Source organism: Choloepus didactylus, chromosome 2, assembly GCF_015220235.1.
Source record: "Choloepus didactylus isolate mChoDid1 chromosome 2, mChoDid1.pri, whole genome shotgun sequence".
NCBI lineage: Eukaryota > Metazoa > Chordata > Mammalia > Pilosa > Megalonychidae > Choloepus > Choloepus didactylus.
Window position 1 is genome coordinate 54,817,112 of NC_051308.1, and position 13,357 is coordinate 54,830,468.

The window sequence follows — 13,357 nt, forward strand, 5'->3', positions numbered from 1 at the left end:
TTGTTTTGTTTTTTAATTGTCTATATATTGCAGTCCATGTGATAAACATTTAGTTAGTCCCAAACTCAATTTGAGACAGCTGTGAGGCATGGCTACTAAATCTGGTATAGTGGAAATGGTCTAATAAATAGGTACTTGGGTTTTCTTATTCCCCCTTTTTAGTTTTTTACATAAGAATAAAAGTTCAGAAAACATTTTGAGTGCATACTTTTCCCTTGCTTTGTACCAGAAATGTGGAGATAAGATATAGTTGTCACCTTCAAGAGACTCAGATTAATGGGGAAAAAAAAAAAAAAAAAAGGAAAACAAATGATACAGCAATATATGGTAAAATGGGGAGAGTGCACAAGAATAATTAACTGCCATTGAGAAATTAATTTTTATTAAACTTTAATAACTATTTCACTTAATTTTATAGAATTACTAACTTTTAGATCTGTGAAGCAACTAAGTCACCAATTCCAAAATGGTAGGAACTAAGGTCCAGAGAAATTGACTTGCTTGAAGTTCTAGAATCAGAATCCAGGATTCTTAGTGGCAAATATTTCGTTTTTTCTTTTTTTTTTTTTTTCTATGTAATAACATTCTAGAGTATTTCTAGTGATAGATGGTTAGAAAGTTCTTTACATAGAACCCACACTTAATCTGATCGCTAAAGCTAAACAGGTTCTTTTACTCCTTTCATGTCAAAGCCCTAAAGTAGCTAATATGTTTTACCTTTTACAAGGTAAAAATTCTCCTCTATTCACTTTTTCATGAGATATTCTTCACTGTTGGCTCCCTTACAAATTCTCATAGGATTTATCTACTCATATGTGGCACCTAGAAATTGAGTAACAATATTTTAGTTGTGATCTCACCAGCAGATGATAAACTGGAATTATTATGCCTAAAGATCAAAACCTGTACTTTATTAGAGGTTGAGTAGAAAAATGGAAATCAAGTGTTAGATGTCTTACCTAGTACTTTAGAGTCAAATAGATGTAGGCTTTCCTATTTTTCCACTCATTGTTTTAGCTTCCCAGCTGCTAGAATAAAGACCATAAAATGGATTGGCTCATGGTTTTGAGGATTGAAGGCGAAGCTTTCTCTCTGAAGACTCGTGTTCTGGGGCTGACTGCTGGCAATACTTGGCTCCGTGGCTTTTCTGATAGTGCACATAGAGGCATCTTCTCTTTTCTGGGATCCATTGACTTCCAGCTTCTTACTTCCCATAGCTTTCTCTGTCTGACTTTCACTCCGCTTTAAAGGACTCCAGTAATCTGGATTAAGGCCCCATTTGATTCGGTTGTGCCACACCTTAACTGAAGTAACATCTTTAATGGATCCTATTTACGAGTCTAAATGGATTAAGATTAACAGCATGCGCCCCACCACCGGGGTGCATAAATCAGTCTACCTGACTCATTAGAAAAAGCATCTTTTGAACTCAGCAACAAAAAGATAACCCAATTTTTAAAAATGGGCAAGGGGCTTGAATAGGTCTTTCTCCAAAGAAGATATTCAAATGTCTAATAAGAACTTGAGAAGATGTTCATCATCATTTGCCATTAGGGAAATGCAATGAAATCCATGACACACCACTTCAGTCCCACTAGAGTGGCTGTTATTTAAAAACAGAAAATAATAAGCATTGGCAAAGATGTGCATTATTGGTGGGAATGTAAAATGGTGCAGCTACTGTGGAGAAGAGTTGCGCCGCTTCCTCAGAAAGTTAAGTATAAATTACCGTATGACTCAGCAATCCCACTTCTAGGTATATACCAAAAAGAATTGAAAGCGGGGACTTGAACAGATATCCGCACACCAATGTTCATGGTGGCATTATTCTCAATAGCCAAAAGATGGAAGCAACCCAAGTGTTCGTCAACCAATGACTAGACAAAATGTGATACATGTATACAATGGAATATTATTCATCCGTAAAAACGAATGAAGTTCTGATACATGGTACAACATGGATGAACCTTGAAGACATCACATTAATGAAGTAAGCCAGATACAAATGGACAAAATTGTAGAATCTCACTTACATGGAATAATTAGAACATGCAAATTCAGAGTCAGAAATTAGAATACAGGTTACCAGGAGTGGGACTGGGGAATGATTGGTAGTTAATACTTAATGGTACAGTTTTTGCTCAGGGTAATGGAAAAGTTTTGGTAATGGATAGGGTTGATGGTAGCACAATATGGTGAATGTAGTTAATGCTGCTGAATTGTATACCTGAAAGTGATTAAAATGGGGCATTTCATATTGTATATATTATACAATAGAAATTTTCTAAAAACCATAGAACTGTTCAACAGAAAATGAACTCCAATGTATGTAAACCATGGACTTTAGTTAATATAATAGTATTGTTTTCATCAATTGTAACAAAGGTAACACATGCATGCTGTGGTTATGTTAATAATAACGGGGAAAATGGGGGGGTGTATAATGGGAACTCGGTACTTTTTGCATGATTTTTCTGTAAACCTACAACTACTCTAAAAAGTAAATAAATAAAAATAAAAGCATCTTTTGAATGGACCAGTTAGTGTTTATTCCTTTCCCTTTTATGTAAGTCTTTCCTTACTGTTGCTATAATTTTCTTTTGAGCATTATAATATAACTATTATATTTTAAAATTGCTTTTGCCATGAAAAAACTTAGTAATAACTTTATCAGGTATACATGCGTATGTGTATATAGGAAGAATGAAATTAACATTTACAATTTTGGTTTGTGCATATGTGATACCTTGTGTGTATAATGAATATATGTAGTGATTTAGCTCATTTTGCTGTTTTATGTACATATATTTTGGGAGATGGGAGGTTGTTTATGGGGGGAAATGGTATTTGAACTATCACTGAGATGAGCAATGTGAGAATTGTCATTTGAAATACCTTTGCCTTAAGTTGTACTTCCCTAAAACAAAGTAAAGTATTTTGGCTGGGAATGGGAACTGTTGAAAAAAACTTTCAGAGAGCTACTTTTCATTTTATTATGAAATAAAAGTGTATATTCCAGGTATCTTAGAAAAGTCGTATATTTTTATGATCTTAATTAATTAGAGGCTCTCTTTCTACAGAAATAGGAAGGTCGTTGATTATTCACAGTTTCAGGAATCTGATGATGCTGGTAAGTATTGTGATTTGTAAACTGTAAGTTGGACTGATCCATAGAAGAATCTCCAGCTTATGTACTTTTTTATCATGCATTTGGCATTTTTTTTATTTTTAGAATATTTGTATATGCAAATTATGTTAAGATCTCTGTCAACCAAAACAAAAGTTGGACTTCCATGGATTTTAACTTCTACTTGGTAAATCATTGATCATAAACAGTTGAATAACTGTTTTTTATCTGGTTTAGGAGTCCAAAGTTTAAATGTCCATTAATTCTGATGCATTGTTCATTACTTAGAATATCATGCTATAATCACCATAAGATTTATACCTTGTATTAGGGGGGTATTTATGTTTTTTCCTGAGTAAAGAAACTAAAATGAGGGTCTATTTTATGAAATAATTTGATTTGTAAACTAATTCATCAAAGAAGGTGTGGTATATCTTAAAATCTTAGCCTTGAAAGTTTCTTTGGAATGTTTTCTCAATCTCTTTATTATTTTCCAGATGCATTTGCTATTCCTTTCTCTTTCTTTTTCTTTTAAATCTAACTTAACACTATATAAATAATATATTCTTTGAGAAAACTTAGAAATTACAGAAAGGTGTAAAGAAGAGTATAAAACAGAATATATAACCCCATATCCCAGAGTTAATTCTAACATTTATTAAGTGTGTGTTACATGCCAGGAATTGTTCTAAATGTTAGTATTTGACTCACTTAATCCTTACAATATTCCTGTTAAAAATGACATGCACTGTTATTATTTACAGTATGCAGCGTGCCCGGTGTCCCTTAGACAACAAGTGGCCATTTTTATATAACATATCCAACCATTCAATAATTGCTGGATATCCAGACTGCTTCCAGCTCCTCACCATTATGTGTAATAGTGCAGTAAATGTTTTTGAAAATAATCACCTTTTAGGGTAGGCTAATTGTCCTTAGTTTTATAATACTTTTAAATTTGGAGGTATTTTCCTCAATTGCCAGCATATGCTATATTTAAGACATTAGTTTTTTAACAAAGGGTAGGATATAAAATTACCAGAGATATTTGACTATAGATATATTAAAAATATATACAGGGTCCAGAGGGTAATATGTGAAAATGGGCATAGTTGTCTTAAAGTGGAGGCTGGGATGGAAAAGAATTTAATTTTAAAAAATGAAAGTAAAGTATGTGGGAAATCTTGTCCCTCTCACCACTTAAATGGCATGAAAGAGAATTAGCTCAGTGAATACAGTGGTGATTTTTACACATAATAATCATAATATAGTTAATTGAATTTGAAAAATGCTTTGTTTAGATGAAGATTATGGAAGAGATTCAGGCCCTCCAGCTAAGAAAATTCGATCATCTCCCCGAGAAGCTAAAAATAAGAGGCGATCTGGAAAGAATTCACAGGAAGATAGGTAAGAGGCATTGTTTTTCCCTTCTTGCTTATGCTATCACCACTCTGAGATGAGGGCAGTCTCTGATCTCCAAATTAGTAGGCTCTCCATATACTTTGGAGAAGTGCTTATTGTGCACTTAGTATTGCTTTGCATATTTCATACTGGGGTGGGCAGCTCTGGTTCTACATGTACAGCCTCCTTAATGTCATGAGGCTTCCTCGGACTCAACTTGGGATCCAAGGTGATCTCCAGGAATGCCTTTGCTGCCACATCAAACCTGAACACAAACAAAAAGTTTAAGGATATGATTTGTTACTTAAGGTTAGTATTGGTATTTTCATTACAGTGATAGTAAAGAATAAGTGTCCTTTCCCATTCAATCACATATCATTGGCAGAATCATAACTGAAGCTTATTGAATCTAAGTTATATACCTGCTGAGTCTTACTGTCCCCAAATCGGTTTTCCTTTGCTTAAATAATTCAGTCATTTATAGGCAGTTTCCTTTCCCTTAGTTTTGTAGTGAGTTCAGATGAGTTGTTATTTTATCTATGATTTTGCCTCAAGAGACTAGGATACTGCCGCTTTCACCTCTGTTCTTAAAGGAAATATATACATACTCACACACTCACACTCAGCATTACTCTAACACCTTGATGGTGGTGGTGATGATGATGACAGCAGCTGCCATTAATGGGGGGGTATTATGTGCCAGTCTCTATGTATGTTCTTTGCATACATCATTTAATTTTTAAAACACCTCTATTAAGATAAGTAGTATTAACTTAGAGGGGTTCAGTGATATAACCAAGGTTACCCAGCAAATGGAGGAATAGGCTTTGAAATCGTGTGTTGGACTTCAAAGGCCATTTTTTAACCATTAGGCTATACTACTTCGAAATAATACTATTAAGAATAAAAGGACCAAAATAATTTTTTTGTTAGTTTTCTGAGATATTTACCTCAGAGCACTAAAATCACTACAGTAAAATAATAAAGCCACAGGCAGAAGTCTTTCTATTCAGAATCCCAGGGTGCAGAATTCTTAGAGGTAACAATATTAAATATATGAGTTTATCTAGTATTTTCTGTTTGTTTTGCCAACTTCTAAAATTTGCTGGAGAATTTCAGAAATGTACTTTTGAGGATAAACAAGACAAAATTATACCGTGGCGAGTCGTCTTCCAGAGTTTCATAGTGTATCTCTCTAATCCAGTTTTACATAGCAGCCCAACTTAGAACTATCTTTCATTATATTCATTTATTATATTTCTCCTGGGAATTTGCTTCTTGATGGCCTGTTAAAATGTCTCATTGATGTAATATCTAGCCTAAATTTTTTTCTTGTTGCAGTAATTTGGTTTTAATGTTCTCTAGTAAATGCCAGGAATGATTGAGATAGATACAATTTTTATTGCCCTTTTTAGTAAGTGTCTTGTATGTTTATTCCCTCACACCAGTGCTGTATTGATTTGTTTGTTGGTTCCTACCTAAAAAGTTCAGCTGTTACTTAAGTTTGCTTGTAATGGAGTTCAAGGATTTACTCAACTAAGTCTGCAGACTCAGTAATGGAAGAACTGTAGAAAATAATATAATATCTAGTCATTGTGATAGACTTGTGAATTAAATGCTTATTTTATATAAAAACCTATATAGGGAACAATCTTAGGTTTCAAATTACCAAATATCTTGGACTCAGATTTCCTAGTAAAGAAATATGTTTGATTTTCTCTTTTGCCTATGAATCTTAAGTTCAGTTGTTTGTCATTTGAGTGTGGTCTACATTATGGAAAATATCAAGAGATTTACAACACCTGCACATTGTTAAGGGAAAGCTCTGAAGGCCAGCTTTTTGCCTGAGTGTCTTTTTTGTTTGTCAGAACTTCTTATGGAATCATAAAAATTTTACCATCAAAGGGCTCCAAGTGATTTGCCTAACGTCATACAGCTATTGTTCACAATGACAGGTGCTAGAACCCAGATTGCCAAGTTAAGATTTATGAGGATATAACATTTGGATCTTTGTGACTTAAAATTTTTTTTTTAATACTTTTCATTGAAACTCTGAAGCACCTTAATTTCTTATTTTGTGTAAAGTGATCTCAAGCTCACTTTTTTAAGGTTTTTTTTTTTATTGTGAACTTTAACATATATATATAACTGTGATAACTTTAAAAGTACAAATTCACAAGTTGTTAGAGAGCAAATTTCAAAGAATGTCATGGGTCACAGTTCCACAACTTCAGCCATTTCCATTATTGTAAAATGCAACATACGTACAGAAACGTGTCAATTCTCGATGTTCATTGAGCTCACTTTTATTTTCTCCATGACATTCGGAGACCTGGGTGTTTCTGATGCATGGAAATGTTGGAAGCAAAAAATATTAGGAGATCATTAACTGATTTGTTTTCATTTTGCTTTAAATAAATTTTTAGGCATATTGTAGGTTATGTAACAACCCCACTACCCTTTAATTATTGTATTTTAGTTCTTTGCATCTATACTTAGGAGTGATACCCATTTATTTGCCTAATTTACTACGATCAGCATCATTTTATGTAATTTATTTTTAGTATTTTTATACTCTGCCCCATCCAGAGGATAGATATTTTTCTTATTAAATATTCTCGTGAACCAGGCCTTAACCAGAGGTGAGAAATTTTCAGCCCTGGATTGAGAGACTTTTTTGTGTGTATGTTTGGGGGTCGGGGTGGGAGTTGGTGGTCTTTGGAGGAAGTGTTTCCCAAAGTAGATGAAATTGTGCTTAATTACCAGTGCCCCTGCAGGATGGGAAATAATGGAAGTGATTTTACTCCTCAGCACCTGTTTGAACATTTAATACAGAGAAGTGTATTCAGTATTCAACTGAAGTCAGATATCAAAGATACAGAGACTTTGACTTAAGACTTTTTAAAATTTTTACCTTTTACCTTTTCCCCTTCCAGTGAGGACTCAGAAGAAAAAGATGTGAAAACCAAGAAGGATGATTCTCATTCAGCAGGTAGTAAACTTAATTGTTAATGTAATAGGTGTAATTCTATGCATTCATTCACTGGGCATTTTCATAAGCAAGTTTTATATACTGTGCACTGTTGTAGATGCTGGGATTACAAAGATGTCTCCATTGTCAAAGAGTTCATAGTGATTCTCAATCTTGTAGCTCTTTAAACTACATATGCCCCGGGATTTCTGACTCAGTAGTTCTAGGTGGGACTTCAGGGGCTTTGTTTTTTTAAAAGCTTCTAAGGATTATTCTGATGCTTAGTCAAAACTTACATGAAAAAATACAAGACATCAAACTAACTGGATGGTAGAAATACATATAATACCAGGTAAAAGAGAAGTAGGAAAAGGGGGAGCAGTTGACTCTGGGCTGCATAGCAAGCCAAGGTCAGTTTCAATCCCACTCTTTTAGCCTGAAAGTGGTCCTTTGAAACAGTAGCCACATAGAAAGTTTTTTGGTAAGAATTTTAATATTTAAAATAATTCATGTGAATTTATGAGGAGTCTCCATGGACAAATAACTGTGTTAAATTCTGATGAAATTTAACCCTTCTAAGAATTGAGAGTTTTAGTCCCTACCGCTCCCAACCACTTCAGCTGTGACCTACATTCCCCTACTCTTGCCTTCCTGGAACTGCCTTTTAATGAGATACTATTTAGCTGACACGTAGAGGATAAACAAGTTTCCACTAAATTCATTGCACTGAACTGTTTTGCATTCCTTCCTCTTCAAGTCTGCTGGCTGTCTGGCTGCCTAAGTTGAACAGAAATTATATTAACCTTTTTCACTATCTAGAGATCTTGTGATATTATAATATACACTTTGATTTATCTTCCTGGTGGACCTAATTGACTCTCTTGCACTTATTAGTTTAGTGAGCACTGCAAGGTGAATAAATGTACTAGTATTAAGCACAACTCCTACTAGGTGGGTATGGTTTGGAGTCTGCCAAGAACAGTTTTATTCTTATTCCCTCTGTCTTTAGCTGAGGTTTTTGGAAGTGGAAGTGATGATTTGAGAAGCAATCAATGGCAAGGCTTGTAGGACTATGAGTGTTTTCCAGAAGAGCTAAACCGTAACAGAATAAGGGGCCTAAAAGTCCAGGAAAAGAGCTTCAGGTCAAGACTAATACAAATATACCTTGGTCTAAAGCCAGTGGGCTGGCAGCCTGCCTTTTAACCAGATTCATTTACAAACATAGCTGTGTGTTGATTTTTTTTTTTTTTTAGTTAATAGACTATAGTCCACGAATGTAAGGTTTTTTGGTAATCTTGTACAGGAGTCTTTAGCTAATTGAGCAAAATATGTGGTTTAAAGATTTCCCTCAATCCCCTCTAAAATGAAACAGCCACACCCCTTTCAATGTAAAGGGTAGTTATTAATTTAGGGTTTGCATGCTAATGTAACTTTTGTTTATATCTTAGAAGAAAGATCATTGTAAGACATTTTTTTCCTCCTATTTAAATAAAAATATTTTTCTGACATTTTTTCTTAAGAACAGTGAACATAGATTTGAATGTAATTGAGAATTTTACATCAAAGCACTGAAAAAATTTAGCATGTTTTTTGGAAAGCTTGTATTCACACCTGAAATCAGCTTTATTACTGCTTAAAACTATATTCCTAAGTTATCTTATATGTGACAGTAAATACACAGTTTTATTCAAGTTCATTTTTTGTGAATTTTAGCTCCTCTTTTGTATGTTCTATGGGAATTTTTAAGGAGAGAATTCACCCTCTTTAAGTGAAATAAAACTGCAGGGTATATCCCATATTGGCTACTGTGTGTTGACTTTTTCAGTCAGCTATCAAATAAATGCAGAACTCTTTGATCATTGCATCATGATGACTTTGATATTGCAGAAGACAGTGAAGATGAAAAAGAAGATCATAAAAATGTACGTCAGCAACGGCAGGCAGCATCAAAAGCAGCTTCTAAACAGAGAGAAATGCTCATGGAAGATGTGGGCAGCGAGGAAGAACCAGAAGAAGAGGATGAAGCACCATTCCAGGAGAGTACGTAAAGTTGGCTTGGGTACTGAATGTTACAACCAGTCCCTTAAGTTAGGTGGATACTCCCTATTAGAAGAGATGACTGTTTGATACCTGTTAATATTTTTAAAGTTTAAAAGAAGTGCATGATTGTAAATTGCCCACCATTTTTAATGTTTACACTCTTTATTCCGTGACTGGCACATCATTTATACTCATATACATTGAATGAGTAATTTTTAGCATAGCAGTTATATGTATATGTGTTAACTTCAGTGATTGAGATTTGGATTTTGGCCCTGAGGAAGGGAATGTAGACCTCCACCCCACCCCCAAATGTTATAACAGAATTTAGATGTTTCACAAATTACTCAGATTAGTTAATTGTACATATTTTGCTTTGTATGCAGTTTTCTTGTGGCATTTATTCCTAGTTGGACCAGAAACACCAAATCTGTTCAGTTTCATTTCCCTGGGTCACCTGTGTTACACAGGAATGCTGGAACTACCAAAAGTTATTTGATGGCTTCAGTTTTTATTCAGATTAAGTCTTATCCCTTCCTGTTTTTGACCTGTTCTTCAAATAAGTCAGTCGTGTAACCCTAATGCAAGAATTCCATTTTACAGTTGGGGCTAGTGACAACAAAATTAGTAGCTCAGCTACCAGTAGAATCCAAGAGTGTCCTGACTCCCAAGTCCCATCCTCCTGTCAGTCTTAGCACTCTCACCCTTTGTTCACTTAGAAAGATGTGTTTTTAAGTCAGGTATTGAAATTCCTCTTTCCCCTCAGAAGATTCTGGCAGCGATGAAGATTTCCTAATGGAAGATGATGATGATAGTGACTATGGCAGTTCAAAAAAGAAAAACAAAAAGATGGTTAAGAAGGCCAAACCTGAGAGAAAAGAAAAGAAAATGCCCAAACCCAGGCTAAAGGCTACAGGTGAGCTCTGCAAAAGTGAAATGAAATTTTGCTGCTTTTAAAAATTTCAAGAACCAAATTATTCATTATTCATTAATACTTGGCATTAGCCAGATACATAACAGGAATATTAAGAATTCCAAAAGGTCCTGTGTTCTATACCTGGAAGTATCACTTAAGGTAGATTAAGAAGAGAGGGGGGGGTATGATTTCTTACCAAACAAAACTGGTCTGGATTCCTTTCAGTAGCTGTTTTTGAGTTTTATACTCATTAGAGCCATTTAATAGATTGGCCTTATTAATGAGGCCTCCAGTCCCTCTAGGAGTCAGGTGGGCTTAACCCTTTTCTTAACTGCTGCCATAGATAAGCAAGATTGGGGAATAACCAATCTGTGACAGGCACAGTGGTAGAAACACTGCATCATTATAGCTGGTTTTTTCCACTGCTGTCATAGTCTCACATCTCAGCAACTTGTGAAAATGCACAAATGTAAATGTAGATTAATACAACATTTATAAGTTCTGGGTTCTGCTCCCCATGCCATCCCCTATGCTATCAGAATAAAACCACACTTTAAAACATGGACTCATTTCCACTGAGCTCTTGTGGTTTCTGCTAGATATTCTTCTAATTGGAACTAGTTGTCATTAAATTGCAAGGCTGAATTCGCCTTTTATAGTGTTGTTTTATTCAGACTAATAGAGCTAGTGATTTTTAAATCTTTTGTTCATCACTCCTTACTCTTGGGAATGATGGAACTGTCAAGTTACTTGATGGCTTCAGTTTTCTCCTCAGATTAAGTCATATCCTTCCCTGTTTTTGACCTTTTTAAACATAAGCAATTTTTAGGCTCACAAGCACTTAGGATGAGGTATATTTCTGTAGCATCACATTTCTTGATTATAAATATTACTGCTGTATGACATTACAGTATTGGTAAAAGCACTTGGAAACCACTATAGCATATTGCAGTAATTTATCATGACTGATTTAGAAATTGAGATCGAGTTTTCTAGGTATACATGTGTTACCTTAGTACCCAACTTAGTTTTTTAGTAAGGTGGGGGTTTGTGTTTATAGATTACATTCTTACATGTTGTTTTGCTTTGTAGCTAATTTTTATTAAAGACTTTTTTCCTCTTCTCCTCCCCAAATTGGTATTTTTTTCTTTCAGTGACGCCAAGTCCAGTGAAAGGCAAAGGGAAAGTGGGTCGCCCCACGGCTTCAAAGGCATCCAAGGAAAAGACTCCTTCCCCCAAAGAAGAAGACGAGGAACCAGAAAGCCCTCCAGAAAAGAAAACATCTGCCAGCCCCCCACCTGAAAAGTCTGGGGATGAAGGGTCTGAAGATGAAGCCCAGTCTGGGGAGGATTAAAAGTGATGATGGTTTGAGGGGAGATTTTATTAAAAAAAGAAAGAAAAGGAAAAAAAGGGGAAAAAAAGAAAACCTGCTTAAGATAGAACATGGGTTTGGCTATGGCTTGACTTACAGGCTTTGAATGCTTTTTTCCATTTGTTGATGCATTTTCTCTTTTCTTCTTCTTCTTTTTTTTTTTCTTAAGAAAACCATTGTATGTTTCAGTTACCTTTTGTCTATTGGTCTTCTCTTTTCCACCCCTCCCCTCCAACCCCAATGAAAGCCATGTCACATTAATCACTGGATTGACTGCTTCATCTTTTATTTTTAGTGGAAGGTATACCACAGTCAGAAAGCAATAAGGTCTGAGGTGAACACTATAAAATTTTGCCTTTTGCTAAATGATAGCAAGTTGAACAGTAATCAAAAAGTGTATAAGGGTTTTAGTTAGAAATGATTGCTTCTTCCTCTACCTGGACTTTTTAGAAAATCAGTTGTCATCTAATATAAATTTGTATGTATGTATACATGATTATAGCTGTCTAAAATTATCGTAACTTCCACTGATGAGGCAGGTAGAAGATAAAAATGAATTCTGAATTGTTACTAAAAGTATTCCTATTTTTCACCTGGGGAACGGGGTGGGGAATGGGGTTACCTGACCTTGTGTAAGGGTATGGGTTTTCTTTTACCATTTCATCACTTGTTATCTCAAAGAGACCCGGAGCCAGTGATTCTTTTATCCCGCTACAGTCTTTAAGAAGTTTAAAAAAAAAAAAGAAGCGCCAAAACTGAAATCACTCCTGATTTCAGATCTCATTCTCAAATGGTTCATGTTTTTAATATATATGTATCTATTCTGTTTTTTGGATAAATTTATCAAGGATCAAAAAGAAAAAAAACCCTAGAATTTAAATGGCAAGATCAAGTTATATATACATCACAGTGGATTTCTTTTAAACTGACAATGTTTAGGTTTTAAGCAAATAAAGTACCGGTTAACATAAAACTCAATTATAAAGAGTTGAGGTTTTTCCTTTATGAATGAAAAAGAATTGAAATTCTTTTATGTCATATAAGATCCCACAAACCATGTTTTGTTTTTATTTGGGGATAGAATGATTTCCTTTTCCTACCCCATCTTTCCATTTCTTTGTAGAAACATAGTATAAAGTGTATCTCTGAGCTTCCTGCTACTATGTAAGACGCCCCTCGCCACTCCATCCCCTCCCCCAGTGTTTAGCAGCTCTACTAGGGGATGCGATTTCTGCTAGCTCTGTTAATTTACTTCATATCCTGTCCGTGATGGTAGTGTTACTGCCGCGCCCCATGACTCTGTCCTTGTCTTTTTACTTGGTTCCCATGCTTACTGCTCATGTTTGCTTAAAGCAGGAGTTTGGGGCTCGCCAGGGCTGGAAAACATGCGTTCTGGAGGCCTCTGCAGCTGAATAAAGAGCATTTTACATGCCTTATGAAAGCAGTCAGGAGAACCATAGCTTTGAGCCTCTACATCCTGATCCCATGAGCTAATGGGATCAAGGTTTAGGGGTCCTAGTAAGTTTAAAA

At 35.1% G+C, this 13,357-nt stretch overlaps 1 protein-coding gene across 3 annotated transcripts in view; it reads left to right on the forward strand.

Moving 5' to 3' along the window:
- Positions 1-12,805, forward strand: part of NUCKS1 (nuclear casein kinase and cyclin dependent kinase substrate 1) — a 28,400-nt gene extending 15,595 nt beyond the window's left edge. Inside the window, exons 2-7 of one of the 3 annotated variants that reach the window (XM_037824896.1) lie at positions 3,081-3,130; positions 4,429-4,534; positions 7,465-7,520; positions 9,387-9,539; positions 10,309-10,455; positions 11,610-12,805. In XM_037824896.1, coding sequence (XP_037680824.1) covers positions 3,081-3,130; positions 4,429-4,534; positions 7,465-7,520; positions 9,387-9,539; positions 10,309-10,455; positions 11,610-11,809 — 712 coding nt within the window. In that variant the 3' untranslated portion in view covers positions 11,810-12,805. Of the gene's footprint in view, positions 1-3,080; positions 3,131-4,428; positions 4,535-7,464; positions 7,521-9,386; positions 9,540-10,305; positions 10,456-11,609 lie in introns of all 3 variants that reach the window. The other 2 variants (XM_037824895.1, XM_037824897.1) reach the window with 2 other exon arrangements.
- The last annotated feature ends 552 nt before the right edge of the window (positions 12,806-13,357 follow it).